The sequence below is a fragment of the Pteronotus mesoamericanus genome, unplaced genomic scaffold (assembly GCF_021234165.1).
Source record: "Pteronotus mesoamericanus isolate MK-2021 breed Mesoamerican mustached bat unplaced genomic scaffold, CSHL_Meso_final contig_78, whole genome shotgun sequence".
NCBI classification, from domain to species: Eukaryota; Metazoa; Chordata; class Mammalia; order Chiroptera; family Mormoopidae; genus Pteronotus; species Pteronotus mesoamericanus.
Genome location: NW_026555258.1, coordinates 11,268,656 through 11,292,420, shown reverse-complemented (window position 1 = coordinate 11,292,420; position 23,765 = coordinate 11,268,656). Strand labels below are relative to the sequence as shown.

Genomic DNA, 23,765 nt, shown 5'->3' with positions numbered 1-23,765 from the left:
AAGGTTGGCTGAAAACACTGCAAGTGTGATCCGAACACAAAGATAAAACCTCAATTACTGAGAGATGTGGATTTATATGGTATGTATGTAGACTTCTCTATCAACAAATACAGTTCTGCAATAAAAACTGACACTTTATGCTTTTATCTGAATATAAAATCCTATTATAGTTCAGAAAATAATACAAACAATTTTAATTTAATCTAGATACAGGTACTTTATTTACAAATATTTAGATTAATAGCATTTTGTTACATCAAATGAAGAGTACAGCAGTCTGAATAAATCCTGTCACAAAAACAATAAGACCGACTGTAACTTACTTTGGAAATCAGGGTATTGCACCTAAACAAGCCGCAGTCTTTAGTTTGTAATTGCTACCTTATATCCCAATGGGTGGGTGGTTTGTTTTGTCTTTGTAAATATATACACACACCAGCAGGTCATGGTCCCTGGGTGAGTCCCTTGTGATGCAACAGTGTGAGCAAAACAGATCACTGTAAGTCTTTAACAGAATATACCAATCTATTCCAGGAATCTTTATATAAAAGCTCAAGACAAAAATAAAAATGAGTCCACAAATTAACCAAATCCTATTTTCTGCACATTCCAGTTTTGGCTTTTATTTAACATTGACTATACAATACTCTGGTACTACCACATGTTTATAACCCAGGAAAGTGTACTTTTCTTTTTAACTTTAGTGTCTGTAAAGAGGGATTTAAAATGTGTATTTTAAACACAGCAGTTGAGCTGAGTGCACTTTATATAATATATGGAGGTTTACCTGTCTTACACTTCAATAACTTCTGAATTCCCAGCCAAAACCATAAACTCAGAAATCAATCAACAGAAGCAGAAGTAAAGAACTTGGTAAAATGTAAATCTGTTGTCTAGAGAGATGACTGTTTCCCTTGCAATACTGTATTCTTTCAGTGGCCAAACCATCTCCTGCAAAGTAATAACTTAATTTGTATCAGCACAAACACTAAAACACTGTTAGATACACTTTCCCTTTTACAAAACAATTTATGCCAACATGACAAAAAATAGTGCCTCACACTAAGAACACAAGGGATATCTTAAATTATTTCACTGTAGTGTTAAAAATGCACAATTTAAAATCCCTTAACAGCAGACCTGTAGTTCTGGCCATCCAGTTCAGAATCTCACCATTCCAAGAAGAAAAGGTATAAAAGCTTAAAATGTGCAATAATAAACCCAGCCTTTTTTCTTTTTCTATACAGTAAGGCAAGAAATGCAGCCTGTAATGCAAAATGTTTACAAAAAGAGAAAAGCAGGTTAGCACATTGTCGATTGCACAAGAACAGTTAAGAAAATCAGCAGGTAAGCCACAGTGCAAAGATGGAACAGAATCTGCTAGTGTTAATCCTCTCACGCTAGGCGCTCTTTCCAGCATAATGTCCCCCAACGCTGCCAGCACCAGAGGGTAGAGCCAGTATTACTTGTGAACTGCAGCTGTGTCTATTTCCTTGTGTGAAATGGAAGGGAGTAACATGGTCAAATATAGGTCATACTGTACAAACTGGTATTTTATACTGTTCCAATGCCAGTAATCAATTTATTTTCTTCATTAAAATAATATACACAGAATGTATTGTTAGTTCAGTTCCTTCAAATTTTATACATATTTACTTTCTGCTAAAGAGAAAAGGATAAAATGATGTAAAAAAAAAAAGATAAAGCTATTAATTAAGCACAAGAGAAAAGATAAATGGGTATTTTCCCTGTGCAAGGCTAAGACAGAAGCAAACCTTCTCAAGAAAAATGCCACCCACACAACAGGAAATTGATCCATAAAAAACAAAACAAAAGCAGTTACAGAACCCCTTCTCTATCATCAGAAGCCATTTCACAGCAATAAAACTTGGTTACAACAGTCATACTTGAACAGTTAAAGATGGGGAAAAAGGCTTAAGATATCAAATTAAACCGTACAGTGAGACAAAAGCCTTGCCAAAAAGAGGGAAGGGTAAAAATCATGAAGTCCTGCATCAGTGCTCAGTTTAAATCACGTATTGGTGACATAACCTATCACGAGGACAATCAAGGGGGGGAAAAAAAAAGTCTAGATTTACCATGCAGGAGAGATTACTCTACTTGCCTTTGATAACCTGATTACATCTAGTTGTTTAGCCGTTTAGTATTGTGTTAAACTGTTTTTACAACAGAGTTGTTGTTGTTTGTTTTTAATTAAACCCAGTAAGATGTACAGAAGACAATGAGGCAGTAAAAAGTACTGCTTCCAACAGACAGAGGTGAAAGGTCAAATGAGAGCCACAGCAAAGAGGTCACTAGCAGCCACAGCCTTCTCTCTGGGGTTGGGGTTCGCTGGTGAGCCGGCCTCCCTGCGGAGCTGAAGGTTTGTGCTGTACACCAGACTCAGCAGCATTCAGATCCAGGCTTCCATCCTGAATGTTCTGATAGATTTTCTTGGCAGCCTCAAGGAACGCATCTTCTACATTCTCTCCCCTAAGAGGCAATTGACAACTTTATTCGAGAACCACAGTTTTCTACAAAAGATAAGACATTATACACTGACCTTTTGCTAACCTTTAGTCAACTGCCATGATGTCTTCAACTTAGCCACTGTCATCTAATAGAGAGATTACCAGAAGACTGAGCTAAGAGAACAACATGGGAAAATATTTTCTGTGGAAAGCATATAAACACAGTACTGTTTCTACAAACCCTATTTGGATAACTGTATGTGTCCAAATCATTAAAATGCTAACACATTAGTATGTGACACTTACAATAGGCCATTTCTGTAATAATAGAGGGTATTCAAAACAGAAATGAAATCTCCAAACATGCAAACACGATTCCAGGATTTGCAGTCTGATTAGCCAAGCATGAACTGTTTTCATCCTGTGATGGTGACATGTTCATGCTTAGCTATGTTCACACTTCAATGTTCTTAGGACTAATAGTACAGATTAACAAAAGGGAGCTACCTTCTTACCAACGCAAGGAATTTTTGGCTTAATAAATGAAGAACTATGATGAAAGTCCTGGGTTTCAATAATGGACATGGATAGCAAGTAGAAATGTTAATTATGCTTCTAATTAGTCTTAGACACTGAGTATTTCTGCTTTTTACCATGATCATAAGTATTAAACAGTTTGACCAAGCTTGAGTCCAAGATGCCAAACTCAACCTCAGTTGGAAGTGTCAAACATTTTTGAAATGTTTATATAATTTCATTTAGTAATATCAGTTACCAATGGACATAATCAAGGTATAATCTTTTAGGTAAAGTAAAAAAAAAAAAAAATTATTTTAAAATGACAAATAGGAAGCAAAAGGTTGCTTACTATTCCTCTAGCCATAAGCATTATGCATTTAAGTATTACACCTTTTAGGTACAGGTGACTCATGAACAATAGAGGCACCCGGCCTTCCTCCCAGTCAAAAATCTGCTCTGAACATTCAAATTCCCAGTGATGGGGTTGACCCTTGAACCAGGTGGGTTTCAACTGTGCAGGTCAACTGAACTACGCAGATCAATTCAAAAAAATCCTCAGATGACTGGACCCGCATAGTTCACATTGTTCAAGGGTCGAGTGTGTGTGTATGTGTGACATACATTTTTCATACACATGATTCTACTTTGAGAAATTTGAATGTAATTAAAAATGATCTAATTTTAGCCATACTTACGTTTTTGCACTTGCTTCAAGGAACAATAAGCCTAAAAATAAGATTCAGATTATGATTAGGACATTTCAAATTACCTCTCAAGGGCATTTTCTTAAGCAACATTTCAATATAAGTTTCCCATCAGCTTTCAGTATTTTATGAAAGAATATGAGATGGAGGGAATAATTGTACTAACCCGCCCCCCCCCCATGAATTCTCAAACACATTTTGCTATTTCCTCATCCTTGAAATTTGAGCAGTTTGCATTAAAAAATAATTGTCAAATAATCTGCAGGATCAAAATCCCTGGAAACTCTTCCAAGTGTGACCACCCCCCAAAAAGCCATTAAAAGTCTTAAAAGAAACCCACCATTTTCTTCAGCGAACTGTTTGGCTTCTTCATATGTAACATCTCTCTGTGCCTCCAAATCTGCTTTATTTCCTATGAGAATTATTACCTAATGTGTGACCAAAAGAAAGGCATCTCAAAACAAAAGCAACCATTTAAATGAAGCATAAAAATTCTCAAATCCAAAAACCTTAACAGAAATATTGGTTTAAAAAGAAAAACAAGTACTAACAATTATCCACCAGACTGTACTACAGAATGATGAAGGCATTAGTATTAAGAGGGATCTCAGCGATCTTCTGGGCCAGGAATTCACAAACTTTGTGTAAAGGCCCAAGAAGCTGTAATTCAGGCTCCTGAGCCCCATATTGTGGTCTCTTTGTATATGCTTTTTTAATTTTTAACAAACATCTACGAATGTAAAAAATATTCCTAGCTCTGCAAGCCATTCAAAAACAAAATGGCCCAGGAGGCACGCCTGCTCTAGGCCAAAGATTACAATTTATCTGAGGAAGATTACTAAGGGCCCATGGACAAACTCCAGGGGACCTGTGAATGCACTGAAGTTAAGCACAAAATGCTGTAAACAAGGACAGTCCCTGAAGAGAGAGTTCGTGGCTTTCAACAGATTTTTCAAGTTTCTGGGACCATCAAAAAGTTTAAAAACTACTAGTTCAACTGCTTCATGCTACAGGTAAGGACATTAAGACTCAAATTAGGCAGAGACTTGCTGAAGGTCAGTTAGCAAGTTTGTGGTAGGAGGACATTAGAATCCAGGTAGGATGCCCTGTGACCTTCAGACACTGTCCTAACCCACACTATCCCTAGGCAGGACTAAGCTTGTAGCAACTGATAACCAATGTCTGTGTATCCATTCGGGGGCAGTAGGAAACACATATGCAGAGAGTTCAAATCCAAGGCAAAATGTCCTACAACTATATCCACTTTGTAATCCTTTTATACATGTGAGGTTAGGCCAAAGTTAAAGGCAGTTCTGAAAAGTTCTAAGAAAAAAGTGTGCAGCCTTGGGAAATAGAGGTTTGGGGGTGGGGAGGTGCTGCAGAGAGATTTATAGATAGGCTGTCTCTGTCTATCTGTCTCTGTCTATATGTTTATTTGACAAGAACTGGTAAACTCTCCCCCCCCTTCCCAAACATATGTGCTAATCCAGATATGGAAACTTTAGGAATGAATGGTTCAACTAAAAGGGGCTTTCTACCATCAACTTTTTTTCATGCGAAGGTACAGCCCTTGGGCTCTCCCACATCCAAAAATGGTGTCCAATAAACTTTTTACCTGAAATGTAAACCTTGAGCAAGGACAGTTAAATAATACAACAAAAGTGAGCATTCTTCAGTCAAGTATGGACAACTGACCACTGGGGAGGGAAAGAAGTTTTCACATATAATCTACTGCTCTATCGAAGACTAAGAAAGTGACACTTTAAAAAAAAGAAATCACTTTTTTCTAAATACCAAGATTGGTAACATCACAATGGCGTAGTATAGGGCAACTATGAGACAGATACTCAAAACAAGAAACATCTGCTGAACAGCAACACTGCCTCTTCTCCCAGTTCCTTAAGAATTTCTACACAGTGCTTCCTATCATTCTGAAAGGCATACCAATACGACGGAAGTATAAAACATACCACCACCAAAATAAGGAAGTATAAACAGTAATCCCCCCCCCTTATCCAGTTTTTTGCTTTCCAAGGTTACAGTCATCTGTGGTCAACATATCATCACAAGAGGGGTATAAATTTATTTAGAGAGAGGCCACATTCACATAACTTTTATTATCGTATAGTTATAATTATTCTACTATTAGTTATTGTTAACCACAACAGTACTGTGCCTAATTTAGAAATTAAAATTTATCATAGATATATATGTATAGGAAAAAAACAGTATGTATCAGGTTCTGTACTATCTGTGACTTCAAGCAACCAGTGGGGGTTCTTGGAACGTACCCCATGCAGGAAAGGGGGAACTACTGAAATTCCCACATAGAAATCAAAGGCAGCACTACAGAATATGTTAATGTTTGAGCTGGACCTTAAAGAAGAGATTTTCTTTCTTCTGAAGATCTGGTAAGATTTCAAGAGGCATAAATGAGGCAGGAAGGATATGGCTAATTTTTTATTACACTTCTCGAAGGACCCTCTACAGTGAGGGTTTTTTGTTTTTAAAAACATTTTATCTGAGATAACTACAGAATCACTGAAGTTTACAAAAAAGTAGAGAGGTCCTAAGCTTCTGCAATAGTAGCATCTTACCTATTTATAGTACACTCTCAAAACCAGGAAAGTGACTTTGGTTGGTACAACCTATAGGTTGTTATACACACGCGCGCGCGCATGTGTGTGTGTGGTTCTATGCAATTTTATTGAAGCTATAGATGTGTGTCATCACAATCGAATATAGAAATGTTCCATCACTACAAAGGAACTACTCTGTGCTGCCCTCTTTATAGTCAACTCACACTACTCACACCCCTCCACCCTCACGGCTTAACACCTGGGAACCACAAATCTGCTCTCCATCTCCACAATCTTCTATTTTTCAGAATGCTTTATATGTGAAGTCATACAGAATTTGATCTTTGAGATTGACTTTTTCCACACATCATAATGCCCTTGAGATCCATCTGAGCTGCTGCATGTATCAACAGTTCATTCCTTTGTATGGCTGAGGAATATTCCACAGGACAGATGTACCAGTTATTTAACCATTCACCTACCAGTGCCACTTAGGTTGTTTCCAGTTTTTGTCTGTTGCAAATAAAGCTGCTATGAACATTCATCTATAGGTTTGTATATATACCTACAGTGGGTTTAATGTGATGATAGATATGAAAGTTCTAGGCACAGTCTCTGCCATAACAGGCAAACCATTCTAACTGACCCTCAATGTGATTCAATTGCTGTTCCCTGACAAAAGCCAATGCTACCAATGATTACATATTTATTGAACCAGGCCTCTGCTAGGTGCTGGGGTACAAAGCTAAGGGAGACAGGTTTCGTTCTTGAGAAGCTCAGAGTGAGTCACAGCCCAGTGCCTTTCCTCACTTGTCCCTGGAACACCCTCAACACTGTCTGCTCAACTCTTACCGCCCCCCCACCAGAAGTCCCAGCTCAAACACCCTACACCTCCTCTGTAAAGCTGGTTTCTCCAGATGGCACTGCTTGTCCTGGGCCCCCATCAGCACACCAGTCACTCTGTTCTAACTCATATTTCACTCTGCTTTTTGGCATAGCCTCTTATATTCCCACAGGTAAGCTCCCTGCTCAACTATAACCTTCGGGGCCAAGGACCCACTTTGTCTTTGTACACTGCAGAGTCTCACATGGTGTCTGGCCCTTAAAAATCTGTGTCTTCTCAGTCTGGCTAAGGAGATAATTTTTTAAAGCATACAAAACTTTATTTTTAACTGAAATCTTAGAGATAATTGAAGACTTACATGCAGTTGTAAGAAATAATAGAGAGAGATCATTTGTTTATACACTTTGCCCAGTTTCCTCCAGCGGTAACATTTAATACAACTAATACAGATCCCTTTTAAAATGACAGTTTCATATTTCATAATCTCCACTTGACATGAGATCACCACCCCACTCATAACTTTCATTTTTTTCCCTAACCACAAACATGGAAAAAAAAAAAAAAAAAAAAAAAAAAGGCCAAGCATAAAGTGTGATACCTGGGGTAATCTGTACCAAAAAAAAAAAAAAAATTTGTTTTCTTCAATTAATTTAAGAATAAAATAAAGATCTTCATTCTTTGTACCCGAATACAAAAATCCCACTAGCAAGTGACTTTCCTTTTTGGGTTAGCTTAGATCTTAAATTTTCTGTATAATCGATATCATTAACTTACAGTATTTGGATTGGTGAGATTCCTTGCATCTGTCAACCAGCTGCTTAAGTGGTTATATGTACTTCTTCTGCAAAAATTAAAGTTTATATTTGTGACTGCCATATAAAATTTCCATTTCAGTAGAAAAAAAACTTTAATATTTAAAATATAGACTTTAATCAACAGATCCTAAAAAAAATTTTTGCTTTGACTACATTGATACCCTGAAGAACAACAGTTGTGGAATACAAACACATACTTTTTTTGCATTTGTCTTTAAATTTTTCAAATTAAAAACTAAGTCAGTTATGCTATATACAATATACTGGTATAAAAATCACCTTTCTGGGAGAAGGGATTACATGTACAAATTGCCAAAACACCTGTACATATTGCCTATAAAGTACAGCATAGGCAATACAGTTAATAATACTGGAATAATGGTATGGTTTCAGGTGGGCACTAGATGTACTGAGGTGTTCACTTTGTAAATTACATAAATATCTCATCACTCATGTTGTACACCTGAAACTAATATTGTACTTCAACTGTAATTGAAAAGTAAAAAAGTTATTAAAAATTTTAAATCCACCTTTCCTTAAAGAGTAAGCTAATTACAACAACATAAAAACTGGCTTTAAAAGGGCACTGAATACAGGCAACTGGAAATTCAAATCCCCAAACATCAGAGTTGAGTTAATCCTAACTCTGCACTCTTATTTATCAGCAGCTAAATCATTTTGGGATTCAAACTGCCCTATTTCTCCACTTTCTCCAAGAAAGGGTTTAAAAACTCATAGGCTCATTTGCACTAGACAGGAAGGCCCTGAAACAGCAAACAAATCCAAATCATTTACAATATTATACACAGTATAATATTAATCGGACATACAAAAGGCAATAAAAATTCTGAAGGTTAAAAATGCTTTTCATTTATACACATTCACAGAACATTAATCCATCTTACTCATTTAACAGGTAAGGAAACAGAAGCCCACAAAGATTTAAGTGATTTCAGAGCCAGGTCTAGAACCTTTATAAACAATGGGTCCTCAAAATGTTTCAAGTTTAGCCTTGGGAATAGTATATTCCATAATCTCCAATTGCCAGTGCTTACATGAAATTCAATATTCCAAACGTTTAATTCTTTCCTAGTGGGAACTGAAAAGAACTCCTTACTCAGACTCTCTTTTTACTGTGCTGTATCACATCATACACAAATTACTACCTAAATGTCAAAAAAGTCACATAAATCAAAGTAACTTTTCCCAATTTAAAATGTTTAAGTAAAAGGTCAGATATCATTTTTAAAAAGCACAAGCCTTACCACTACTTAATATTTGTAGTACCAGCATACCTTGCCTTTATACAAATATATCTTACTTTGTGCAAAAAACCTTAAATAACATAGCTCTAAAATATTTATACTGATTTTGATGGATTTTAAATGTCAAAGCTGGCAGCAAGAGTGAATTACAAATTGGCAACACTTAGTAAATGGGAAAATCCACACGGCCCATTAAGTGGTATCAAGATCATGAAAACCGTATTATTTACATGTGCTGTAATTTCTGCTAATTGTTTCATTAATTTAAAATTCACCATCATTATTTCAAATCGATAAATACAGTATCATCCAAATATTCATAACTTGGTGCTATAAGAGCTTAAAAAAAAAAGGTGAGGAAATATCCCTAACTTTGTCATGGACGTTAGATATATAAATAATTGACAGAGCCAAACAAACTGCCATGCTAAGCTATGCTGTCAATTTAGCAAAGTGCCTTTTAATGATCAGAGTTAAAGCCAATAAAAAGTATTATTAAAGCAGGGACTTCTAAGTTTGCAAACTGTCAAAGATTGATAGGAAAAAAAATGGGGGGCGGGGGGTAGTGTCACAGCTGCAACATCAGTATCACTATGAAGTATCACCGAGTCAAGAAATCACCTATCTAAAGCCTAAAGGTACTTTTTATCAGTACAATGGAATCTTGGTGCTCAAACTTAATTTGTTCCAGAAGGCTATTTGAGAAGAAATTTGTTTGAAAACCGAGTCATACAGTGACTGATCATACAGGTATCAGCATGAAAGGGTTGTCTGGTCAAGAGCCAAAGTTTTGACAACTGAGACTTTTTTTTCCACAAAAAACTTCACCAAGAACCAAACTGTTTGAGATTGGAGATGTTCAAGAACTGAGGTTTGACTATAAACAGTTTTACTGAGTTATAATGAACATACTATAAAGCTCAACCTTTTAAAGTATATGATGTAGTAGTTTTAAGAATATTCAAAAAGTTGTGCAATGATCATTACTATCTAATTTTAAAACATTTTCACCACCAAAAAAAGAAACCCATACTCATTAGTATTCACTCCCCATTCCCTGGCAATCCAACTTTGTCTCTATGCATTGGCCTATTCTGGGTATTTCATATAAAAGGAATCATATAAAATGTGGCCTTTTGTTTCTGGCTTCTTTCACTTAGCAAAATGTTTTCTAGGTACAGCCACTGTATGGCATGTATCAATCTTTCTTTCCTTTTAATGGCTGCATTTTAATTCTTAGTATGCATATGCCACATTCGTTCATCCACTCATTCATCAGTTGATGAACATTTGGGTTGTTTCCAGCAGAAGTACACGTTTTCTTTTTTAATATTTTATTTATTTTGAGAGAGAGAGAGAGAGAGAGAGAGAAGGGGGGAGGGGTTGGAGAAACAACCAGTTGCCTTTCACATGCCCCCAACAGGGTACTCCGCTTGCAACCCCGGTATGTGCCCTGACAAGGAATCAAACAGGCGACCTTTCAATTTGCAGGACAATGCCCAATCCACTATGCCACAACAGTCGGGGTTCCAGCAAGTACTTTTAGTAACTTAAAACAGACACACGCTACCAAAAGTATTTCCTATGCTTAAAAGATATGTTTAAAAGCAAAACATACATGTATCAAACCATCACACTGTATATCTTAAATTTACACAATGTTGTATGTCAATTATATCTCAATAAAGTTGGAAAAAGAAAAAGACACATACCAAAAAAGCAAAACAAACTATTAACTCTATACATTAATACAGTGTAAGTACACATCGCCATATTTAAATTTTATTAATTCATGGGGTTTTTAATTACATGAGGTCTTTGGGAATGCTTCGCTCATAAAAAGATGTCCTGTACAGATGGCCACGTTTTTTAAGTCTTCCCACAAAACTATTTTACCAATCACTGCCTGGCTACATGAAGAGTATTAATTAAGGCTGGTTCACTGTTTTAACCCAGAAAATACTTAATTCTGGGAAACAGCTTGAAGCATTTGCCAAAGGGAAATATGCTTGTAAGTCTAAGTATCGTTTGGTCCCACTCACTCATTCCTACCCCACGACCCCAAGTCACAGTCACAATGCTTTAGACTGAAACTCTGCATTAACGTGAAAGGTGATCCAGTTCCTTTTCTAACTCACAGTAGACAAAAAAACAGAGTTTAATGAAGTGGCACAATTTTCCATGTTTTCCAAAAGCCAAATATTTATGGTCCAGTTTTGTTACTTTGTATAAAGTGTTTTGTGTTTCCAGAAGTAGCCAAGCTGAAATAAATTTAATCTCACTGCCTGAAGTACTATAAACTATTTCAGCCCATTTTAGAACAAAAGAGGATTTAAATTAAATACTCAAACACCTTCAGACGCAAGCATAGGAACTTTGTGTAATCTACCATGTTGGATTAGCAAAACTACTTAATTCCTTGCTTGTTCGTATTTCGAAAAGACGAATTCCTTGCTTGTTCTTTTTTCGAAAAGACGGAAACTTTAACACTAGAGACTGAACAGAGTAATTCCTCAAGACTTCCCTGCCTTCTACTGAAGTGAAAAGAACAAAGTTTGGTATAAAATACTATTTCACCTCAAATAATTCAACTGATGCTTTTTAGAGTAGTATTCTTTTGTCAGCTACACAAACATCTTCTAAAGTTTTTCTTCAGTCATATGCACTTTAATGAAAAGAAATCAACACGTTATGTCAAGTCTTACAAGCAAATTTAGAGGAGAAAGCCATAAAACCAAAATAAGCACATTTATAGTCACATAATTACAAACTAAGGAATGCTTAAGTCAATAAAAAAGAAATCACACTGCCTAAAGATTTTTTTTTATTATGAAGGTTGAAAAATTATTAATCTCTTACCTAGTGATATCATACACCATAAGCGCTCCTGCAGCTCCTCTGTAGTAGCTTCGTGTAACAGCCCTAAACCTCTCCTGTCCTGCTGTATCCCATATCTGCAGTTTGATTTTTTGGCCACTAACTTCAATTATTCTTGTACCGAATTCAACACCAATTGTGTGAGGACAATCAGCCATAACTGTTAGGGAGGAAAAAAAAAAACATAATATAATGTTCCAACTTCAAGAAAGCTTCAAATTAAGACCAGTGGGGAAAAAATCCACTGGATGAATCAAATGACAACAATGCTTGCAGGCTATGAACAGACTAAAGCTAACACTATGGAAAAAAAAAAAAAAAAAAAAAGGTCAGCAAACACCCAGAAGTTTAAAGACACAGAAATGGACTAGAATAGGGGTCAGCAAACTTCTGTAAAGGACCAAATAATAAATATTTTAAGATATGAAGGCCAAAAGGTATCTGTCAAAACTATTCAACTCTGTAGTTAAAACAAAAGCAGCCATAAACAATGCATAAAATGGGCATACTTGTGTTCCAATAAAACTGTACGAAAACAGGCAGTGACTGGATTTGGCCTACAGGCCCTTGTTTGCTGACACCTCACTAAAAGAATCTGCTAATTAAAAATAAAGATAGTGATAAACTCTTTATACCCCCAATGTCATACTATTTATCCTCCTGACAATCCTTACGTATAACAAATCAATATTGGAAAATATCATCAATGCCTCAAAGAAAATCACCACATTTAATGTACATTTATAGTTGTATATTAAGTTACATATGTCTAATCCAATATGACAAATTTATTAGTCCTTTACTTATAATTAGGCCACTGGAAACCTAAACTCACTATTCTCTGGTACAGGTATACAAAGACCACAGGACACTTCGTAACACATTGTATTAAGCAAAAAATAAAAAAAAAAAAGAAAAAGAAGAAGAAAAAGAAAACTTCTTTTTCAACTATATATAAACAATTTCAACTATATTTAGCCTATCAGTTACATAAAATAAAATGGGCCCTTCCCCTACCACCCAATACAAAGCTGTACGCAAAATTTTAATCAAGTCATGAATACAGAAAAAATTCCATTTTAATATTTCCAGTCTAGTATTAGTTAACAAATGATACATGCAACAAATTTCCCCAGTAAGATAATTTCTATAATGCAAAGTCAGAGAATAAAAAGATTTAAATTTGACATTACAGTATACATTTTAAAAAATTAAGTTTAACCATCAAAAAATCTGAAGTGATCTAATTATATGTGGCATATATAAGTCAACACTCTATATATGTGGGTATATTTCATTTTATCTGCACCTACTTAAAAATAAAATCACTCCCTAAAGACAGAAGTGCATATGTAGGGGCAAATTATGTTTAAATGCATAAAGTACACTGAAAATGACACTTTAAAAAGTAGAGAACAATGAAAATTTACGAATATTTTACCTTATATATTAAACTTACATTTTTTTTCTGTAAATTGATGAAGCAAGCATGATTTTCCTACTCCCATGTCCCCTGTTTAAAAAAAATTTTCAAGTGGCAATTATATTTCTTCATTTTACACTCTTATAATTATATGCAATGATTGCTATATCCCATACAGTATCACACATTTCTGGTGCACTTAGAAAAGTTTTATTTCCGTAATTTATTATGAGTTCAAAAAATCCTACAGGTCAGTTTTCACTGTGATGTACATATTCACTATTCCCAACTTTTGGTGGTGATAGAATTTGGTTATAAATTATGTTACTAGCCACCAGCTTGGAAGTGCCTTTTTAACAGAGAAATTGTCATTTTTTTTTCCTTTGAGATATTTTGAAGTTTTATACTTTCTCTCCCTTAATCATGCATAAAAGCAAAAGACTCCTAAGTAGTAACACACAGAGCAGCAGCATACAAAAGCAGAAGTATATTTTGGAAGCCTGATTTACTAGATCCCATCTTATCTCATATTTATTATATTTTTGCGTAATTCCAAAAAAGAAAAGAATATACACTATATGAAAATGATTATAGAAGAGTATCGCCTCTGGACTGCAGTAATTTAACCTTTGGTGAAGGAAGCATTATGATATAGTCACATAAGCTCAACATTAAAACAAACTGTTCTCATGTGAAGAATTAAAAAGTGTATGTACTTTCAACTGTGCTCTTACAACTCGGATAAACATCACTGCCTTTTGAGTAAAATCTTCTTGAAACTTAAGAGAAAAACTACCAATATTTTTATTTATGTATATTATAAAGTTATTCTCAATGTTCTCTATTAATTTTTGGAATCCAGGGGGCTCTGAATTTAATTTCATTAAATTTTTGAAATGTACCAGCACTCCTAGGAAATTAATTTCATTCCCAGTAGTAACAAGCCTGAAGGTAGCCTTCAAGAACAACCAACATCACTTCAAAAACACCGAGCACTGTACTACAAAAGTATCCAGAGCCACAAGGCAAATTATACACTGTTAATGCAAAAATGAATCTTCTCAATAATTTTGCACTGAGAAAATCATCCACTTCTTCTGGAGTGGTATGTTATTAGTATAAAAATATTTTGTATATTATAACCTTCTTTGGAGAACAAGAGTGTAAATTAAACTTACCAATAATAATATATTTAAAGATGTAAGAGTAGTTGTATGGTGCAGTTGCCATGGTGGCACTAGAAACAAAGAAAACTGTGTTACTTCAGTAGAAAAGTATACACATACAGAAGTTATCCAAGCTCATAGTTGCTATCCTTTAAAGATATATAAAAAGCAGCACACTGATAATAAAGTGTTGGTTACAGTAAGCCAGAGTAAAACCTGCATTTTCCAAATTGATCAAATGCACAAATTTTCATGGATGCATTTAACATTCTCATGCATTACCTATAAAAATATAAGAAACCATTTATATCAAAACAATTCCAATATTCCATACTGGGAAATATCCAGTAACAAATGTTACTCTAGACAATGTTAAACAAAGAAATCTTTATAAATTCGAGTTAAGCATCATGGTAAACAGTCCTCTTCCCCCATTAAGGCCTCATTCCTATTAACTGGTCATGTGAATTACTGATGGCCTACTTGTTCAGAACTCTCTGATTCTTACAAAAGAATGTTTTTTTAAAAAATAACCACTAATTTATAAACACAAACATTTTTACTCTACTTTAAATCAATGGTTAGCATAGGATCCAAAGAAAGAGCAATCATTATTTCCACTCCAAAGTAATGACAGATTTAGATACAACCACATGAAACTGTTGTTCTTGTACATTTTTTTAAAGTCAATCATTGGCAATTTCATATGGTTCAACCTAATGTAGGATTTGAAAATTAACAATATATCAAATACTGGCATAACTACTACTTGTGATTGTAAAATTTGAAAGTTTATGTATTAGAATATACTTTAAAGGATCACAGCCCATTCCTTACTCTCAGATAACTTAACCTGAAGAATTCTAATTTCTCTCCTACTTTTAATAACTTAAAAATAAAACCTCTTCAATTTATTCAAATGAATGCCTTAATATTGCTAGGTGCCAGAGAAGAGGTAAATTCTAATAGTGGTAATAACTTCCAATAAAATTCTCAAATGAGTTTTCAGTTAAGATAAAAATTCTTTTTATATATGAAGGTTTAACCTTCATTTTTAAAAATTTGTTTTCCAGTAATTTTTACTGTTCTAGCCAACTGTTATATTACAAAAGCTATGTATTTGGTATGACTGGAGAAATCCGCTTAAGTTAACACCTTCTTATGTATATTTCAAATAAAATTTCTACATAACTAATAAATTACCTGTAGAAAAAGTATATATGTAATAAGTGAATTATTGTTATTAGGAAAGGGGAAGTTGTAAATTATTGGACAGTCACTTCAGACAACACAGTCTCCCCACTTAGAATTATGAGTTACATTCAACAAAAGTGGATGCTCTGTTACCCATTTCACCTTGACTTCTTGTAACCCATTTATAATCAGGCTTCAACATCACAGAAAACTCCCTTAACCAGTTCCTTCAGGAAAGGAGGTTTTTCTAGTTAGATTAACTCTGATTCTGATCATCATTTTGATTCCCCTTTTTCCAGACACTGGGGACTCAAAAGGTTTAAGAATAAACTTGGTCCTATGGGAAAAATTGGTCTGAATTACTCACTAGATCTCCAAACCAGATCCCAAATACAAGGGAAAAAATAATCTCTCACAGTAAAAATGATATTTAAAGGTTATAATATCTTAACTTGCATTCCTTCCAGACTCTTTTCTTCTAGTTATTTTTTAAGTCTTTTTTCCCCATTGAAACTTGAGGAAAAAGCAATAATTTAGTAACCTTTAAATTACTGTTTCTCTCATGTTCTTTCCATTCTGATTTCCCTATTTCTTTTCCCTATTCTTATTGAAAGTTGTAGCTGAACATACTTTGGTACCTTCTATTTTATGTTAAAACTATGGTGTCTAACAATATCAATTTCTACTTGAAATGCTCTAAAGACTAATCATGAAATTACAACCCAGTTCTAGTTGTACTCATTTGTGTACTTGGTAATTATTACACAAGCATTAATTAAATACCTAAAATAAGTAATTTTGAAAATGTTTTTAAAAATTACCAAGCATTACTCGCTATCAACTATTTCCAAATAGAGAATGATCACTACTTCAGATCGAACACCAGCACCTATCTTTTCTTCACCACACAATTTTCTGGTTCAAATTCCTAAGAAAAATTACAGATAAAAACCTTAACAGCAGAATTAAAAAAGATGACTCAAATTTACTAATTTCAGTAACAAGGCAGGCAGAAAATATCTAGCACTGCAGCCACTTATACAACAGGACCAACCTTTCTTACTCTAAGGATACTAAGCTCGTTTTAAATATACTCCTACAGTTTATTGATAACTTTCATTCAAAATTATTCATTTGTAGTAGAACAATATTCACGTGGCCTCTTTTATTTATCTTTTTCTTTATTCAATTTATTGGGATGACATTGGTTAATAAGATCATAAATGTTTCAAGTGTACATTTCTATGACACATGATCTGTATATTGCATATTAACTATTTAATACTGCTTTAACCAAGGATTTCCCAACCTTATTTCTTGAATATAAAACATACCACTCACTGCTAAGGTGAAAAGATGAGAAATGTATTTTTAACTAGCAACTAGCTTCGGAAGGTGAAAAAAGTTTTTTCCCTATTACTTAAGGAGTGCCTTTGCTTCACTTATTCAAAAGTTAAAAAAAAAAGGGGGGGGGGGCCCTAAGAAATGTCAATGTAGTTCAAATGCTCTGAAAACATGAACCTGACCTCTCAACACTACAATCTCCACTCATTAAAAAATCTTGGTAATGTTCTGTAACTAGTGCACAATTACTGGTATGATTAAAATGCACTTTCTTCCAGGTTTTATAAAAAGCATTTGAACAAGGTTTACACGTACATGAGATCACCTTTAGCGCCTTCAATTTCTTAAAAGGAAAAAAAGAGCACTACGTGCAGGCAACAGGCATCATTAAACATATGTAAACTAATATGTACATGAACAACATGTAAACTAATAAAAAAACACAGCTGTGTGGTTACCACTTATTGGGCACTTAATATAAACAAGGGAATGTGCTAAATGCTTTCCATGCAATCTCATTTAATTCCACTTAATATAAGCCAGGGATATGCTAAATACTTCACATGCAATCTCATTTAATTCCTTACTACTACTCTTATAGTGTTTATTAGCCTCATTTTACAGATTAGGAAAGACTGAACAGGCAAATAACTTGCCCAGGTCACACAGCTAATTGGTCGTCTATATTAAACTTAAGACTGTTCTGACTGCAAAGAAACCCACTCTTCACCACTATACCATCTTCCCTCCTCCACAGTTATGAAATGCACCTTTAAGAACATCTATGAAACCCTATAGAGGTAACTTTGGGATACGATTCTTTCTCAGTTCACTCACTTGGTTCTAATTTAATATTATGAATAAGTAGTATTAAATAATTACATTCAGAGTATGCACTGTAATCAGGACTTACAGATATGAATAAATGGTAATGCCAGTAATAAAAATTCATTATATCTACTTACAAAAAAAGTTTCTGAAGGGAAATAACATTTGTTGAGAACAAGCCATGTGACGATCTGCACTTTTCCCTATATTGATTGTCTTACATAATTCTTAATTCTCACAACTCTTCAAAATCATCATCTTGTCCATGTAAAAACTGAATAAACAGAAGTTTGGAGAAATTCACGTTTGGCCATTGTTACAAAGTCAATAGCAGAGCTGGAACTTGAACGCAGGCCTAATTCCAAAGAACCCAATTTTCTCTAAGGTAACTTATTAAAGCTACATAAATACATAGACATAAAAATAAAAGCAAAAACTCAAAATTAGAGGAAGACGGAGAATAGCTATACTAACAAATTAGGGTAACAGTTTTACTATCAGTGCATGTAAAATTCAGCTCAAAACTTCCTGGCTGTCAAGAGAAATGTTTATTAAATGCATAAACACTAATAATTGTGTGGCCCATTTTAAATATTAATTATGCTTATTATAGCTTTAACACAATTTTGCAACCTCATCTCCTGAACATGAAACATACCACAGTTAAGGTGAGAAACACGTTTTTTAATTTGGAGTTTGCTACTCCCAAAACATTTCAATGTGTTTTTTTTTTTTTTTTTCACTTAACAAAATTACAGATGTTTTTCCAGGCTAATACATATAGATCTAAATGGTTACTAAATGCGTATTATACATAATCACTGTTGTGCCGAAAACCGAACTGCACAATCTTCATCTACTGAATCAGACACCTTTCCAAATATAATTATACAAACATATAAATGACCAGTTTTGAAATGTGCAGATAGGGACGTGAAGGGAGACACTTTCATACAATGTGCTTGTGGGAGTCTGAATTGCCACAACAGTTTTGGGATGTAATCACTATATATTTTATATATATACTGGGATGTAATCAGTATATATTTTTAAATCTTTTTAAAAAAGATCCAAACCACCCTTTGATCAAGAAAGCGACTTAAAAAGTCTACAGAAATAAAAGTTTCAGTACACAAGGTTACAGGTTCAAATGCATTAAATGCAGCATTTTACAGCAAAAAAACTTGAAAACCTTCTAAACTCCTATCAACAAGAAATGACTAAAGTACAATACATCTGTACTATGAAACAATATATACCTAATTTAAAAACATTTTTAAAATATATGTATTAACCTGGAAATAATTCCCATGATTTTAAGTGAAGGAAAAAAAAAAAAAAAAAAAAAGACCTAAGTTTGATGTGGTAACATACCCTTTCTGAACACAAACGCACACTCAATTCTCTATGTACATACTGTGGAAAGATGCACATCAAACTGTAAAAATGAACATATGGACTGAAACTAGAAAAAGGAAAGAGAAATTATTAACTTTCTTTATCTATACCTACACTGACAGTATAATAAGCATGTGCTATTCTAATATTCAAAGTAGAGAAAAAATAAAGGACTATTAAATATTCAAGCATTTTATATACAATTCTGATACAAACAAGTTAAAAAATAAGCCAAAAGATCTCTCTTTCATAATATTTCCAACATTACTTCCACATTCATAAATAATGTGGGAAACATTACATGAAGTCAATCATATGATCAGCCTCAAAAAAAAAAAAAGAAGAAAGCACTCCAATAAGCAAGGGTATTTCCAATTTTTTAAAAATAGTTTAGCTCCATACTTTGTTACCTTAAGCACCATGTCTGACTAATACTTTCACAACTGTTAATAGCTATTTTATTCTACTCCTTAGAACGTATGTTACTGTGTAATTTTTACATAACTCATTCAACACAGCGTAAAAAATCAATCCACTAAATATTTCAAGTGATTTAAATTTTGATCCTCACTGTTGAGTTTTTTTAAATGCAAGATAAACACCAGAGCCAAGACAAACTGCTTTTGTGATTCCAATATAAAAATGTTGAGCATCTACCAAGCATAAAAACCTTATGCTAGATTTGACAATACAGTAATGATTAAAAAACAAAAGCAAAACAACATTGTCCCTGCCTTCATGAAACTCTAACAACAGAAGCATTTTGATTCGCTTATAGGCCCAGTAAAGTGGAATGCTACTTGATTTGTCAGTCAAGTGGACACAAAACTTACTGTAGTCACTCTAATAATCTAATCAAAATGAGTGGACAATTTCCTTTCCTCAAAAGTAAAGCAACCTCTGAAAATAAATCAGCCATTTCTGAAACTCACCTAAAACACACATACACACCCCACCACCACTTCACCTTTGACAAGCCACACACTTTTCTACAAATCAGTAATGTAAGTAAGAAAAAATCTTGAATTCCTTCATGTGTCAATGGCAAAAACTGTCCAGGTAACTATGACGGTATACTATGAATAGGAAATAAAGTACTCCAATACTGCACCTCTGTGGACAGAAGTACTTAGGAGAAAAACAAAAATAAAAACCTTGCCCTTACTACTACAGTTAAGAGGATTAGCTCAAAAAAAAAAAAAAAGAGAGAGAGAGAGGAGGTGGGGGGACTAGTAATAGTGAAAATTTTACTGATGAAATGATATGATGTCTGAGATCTGCTTCAAAATAATCTGGGGGCGAGGGTACAGGTATGAAACAAGACTGCTGACTATTGCTGACACTTGCTGACAGGTATATGAAGCCTTAATATACTACTCCATACTGTATATGTTTACAATTGTTTAGAAAGAAAGTATTTAAAAAGTAAAGAACATCTTTGATACCTCTATTTGTACATTGCTGTCTCCAGTCATGCCTGGCATTTAACCATATAAAAATGTTTCAAGCTTTTTTATTAATAAAACATTAAGCATATCTCAATAGCCCTTGTTTTAACATTCTATTTATTCTATTAACATTCTTAACCAAAGGTTTCCTACAAGTACAGTATCTTACTGAGACTATGCAAAAATAGTTAATGCTGTGATAAAAATCAGTTGTAACAACACCCCAAATTCTGTTGCACAGTTGAAGCACACAACCGTAAAGTTTAACCTAAAATATAAGGAGCAAAAACTTTATAAAACATAACTTTAATTCCAAGAAATTTTTTTAGGTTATTAGAATCTAACGTTTTCCATCTTTTAAATAACTGCCATTTACTGAGTACCTAATATATGCCTGCTAATTGATAAGTATTCTCTAATATTAAAAATGTGTCTAGTATTTTACAGACAAGGAAACCAGCTCAGAGAAGTGACCTATGTGCAATCACACACCAGTAAAGGAAAAGCTAAGATTAAGGCCCAGGTGTGAATCTATAGCTCTCCAAAGGCATGATCCTCTCATTTATTCAATAAATATTACACACTCACTACATGTCTGGCACTGTTACAGGTAATGGGCACTATATGCCAAGCAATGTGCTAAGGGTTTTGAATCCCACTTAAGCCTCACAACCACTCAAAAATGTAGGTATTATTATCCCCAGTATAGGTAAGAACACTGAGTTTGAAAGGTTACCTTCCTTATGGTCACTTAGCTAGGAAGTCAAAGTGCATTGCATATTCCGTGCTTCAAGGCATGACCAAGGAAAAGTGCCTAAGCAGAATACCGAGGAAAAACTTTGGAAAGTCTTAGGGTAAGAAGGAGCGGGAGCTGATTCAGTGCAGCATTAAATCTGCCCTCCATAGCCACATCTGAATTAAAAAGCAGTTGTGAAATGAGGGATAAACTTTGCAAGAGTTCAAATCTGGGCTCTGACACTTGCTGTGGAGCCACCGGGAAAGAACCTGACTCGTGGGAACCCCAGTGTCTTCTTCAAATACAAGCTGGACATCTTGCCATCTGTCGAGTTGTGAGAACGACGGCTGGCAGGGTAGTGGCTGACACGACAGACTCTGGGTTACAAAGGAGCAATCCACGGTCATCCAACGCAAAAATAATGAAGAAGGAATTAAGCTGTAGCTACCTTTGAAAGGGTCAGGTCTGTAACCCTGGCCTAACGCGAGCGTAGCAAACACCAGCCACAGTGCAGGGAGAGTCCCGTTTGCATGCACCATCCTTAACCAGGCCCATCACAACTTCAAGCCTCAGTTTCCTCACTTGTGCAATGGCGTTAATTCGCTCGTCACCAAGAGCTACGTGAAGCAAGATAAACCTGTGTGAAGACATGTAATCTGTGCCTGGCACACAGCAAAATGCAAACCAAGGAAACAACGCCTATTCCTTCTTTTCCATTCTGGGAAAGCCAAAACTTTTGGTTTTCATCATCCCCTCTGGATGCTACCTGGGCTCGGGGCCTTATAGGATGTCACGGGCCTCACAGGGACTCACCCCATCACGAACCTCGCAAGCACAGACCCACAGACCCCTTCTCGAGCCCGAGTCCAGAGGCAGACCGCCCACCTCGACAAGGACACCGGCGCCAGTCCAAGATGCCGGCGTGCTGCCTTTTGTACTCAGGGCCAGGCGCGGCCTGTGGGACGGGGAATGCCACGTCTGGGGCTCGCAGGAGGCAAGGCGGCGCGGCTCGCGCGGATAAACACCGCGGGGGTGGTGTGCAGCCGCCGGGCACGACAGCCGGCAGAGAGGGGCCTGCGGGGAGGCCAGTCTGCGCGGTCCAGCCGAGGAGCCGAGGAAGGCGACCTCGAGCACACCCTTCCCAGCACGCCTCGAAGCTCTCCGCTGGGCGGGGAGAACCAGAGAGCTCGGCGGGTGCAGCGCGGGGACACCCTGGCCCCGGAGAGGAAGTCCCGGCAGGCCTGGCCCCGCGGCGCCCACCGCGACACCGGCCTCGCCGCGGCCTGACAGGGCCTGCCCTGCGGAGTCGCCCGCTCGCGGCCGCGGCTCGCCGTCGTCCCCACCCTCAGCCCTCGGAGAGCCGGGCGAAAAGGCCTCGGCCGCACGGACACTGCGGAAGGCCTGGGTTACCTGGGGGGTTGCTGGTGGCTGGGCAGCTTTCCGGGCGGGACGGGGGGCGTCAGGGCGAGGAAGCGGAGTGCGGGCGCAGCCGGGGAGGGGCGGGGGCGGTCGGCCGAGGCCCCGGCAGATAGCGAGCTGGCCGAGAAGAAGCAGACACGATGGTGGCAAGAGCGGCGGTAGCGGCGACTGTTCTTGCAGCTCCCTCAGGATCTTCCTCGGGCAGGTCCAAGATGGCGACGCTCCCTGCACAGGGTTTCCTGTCACCCTCGCAATGGGCCGGACCACAAAAGAAGGGGGAGGAGGATGCGCGCGCAGTTGGCGGAGCCCGGAAGAGGGTGGCCGGGCCGGCCTGCTAAACCACACCCCTTCCCCAATCCTCCCCTCTGGACTTGTCGCGCTGCCGCGGAGGCCCGCCCCACTGGCCCTCAAGACTGAGGGGGCGGAGGAAAGCACTTATACGCAAGCGCAGTTTACTGCGCAGGTCCGCGTAGAAGCTGCTGAGTGAGGTACGTCTGGGTCTAATAGGGCTAGGTCCGTCCCCCTGAGGGCCTTTAACTTTTTAATGCCAGTTAAGTACCACCCAGTGGACGCTTTCCATCCACCAATCACTGTGCTAAGCACACAATTAATGCGTTCCTTCAACGTGTATTTATTGAACGCTTATACACAGTAGTGAGCAAGGCATGCTAGGTCCCTCTCCAACCACCCCAGAGGCACATAACCCCGTTTCATCGACGGCGAAGCTGAGGCTCA

General features: G+C 36.5%; 1 protein-coding gene across 1 annotated transcript; it reads right to left on the bottom strand.

Moving 5' to 3' along the window:
* Positions 1-1,986: 1,986 nt before the first annotated feature.
* RAB14 (RAB14, member RAS oncogene family) lies at positions 1,987-23,291 on the bottom strand. Its single transcript, XM_054584461.1, has 8 exons — positions 23,022-23,291; positions 14,676-14,734; positions 13,534-13,587; positions 12,057-12,234; positions 7,892-7,958; positions 4,035-4,122; positions 3,686-3,716; positions 1,987-2,493 (listed from the first exon to the last, which is right to left on the bottom strand). Exons 2-8 carry the CDS (start codon positions 14,725-14,727, stop codon positions 2,316-2,318), a joined length of 648 nt encoding a protein of 215 aa, XP_054440436.1. The 5' UTR covers positions 14,728-14,734; positions 23,022-23,291; the 3' UTR covers positions 1,987-2,315.
* Positions 23,292-23,765: the final 474 nt, after the last annotated feature.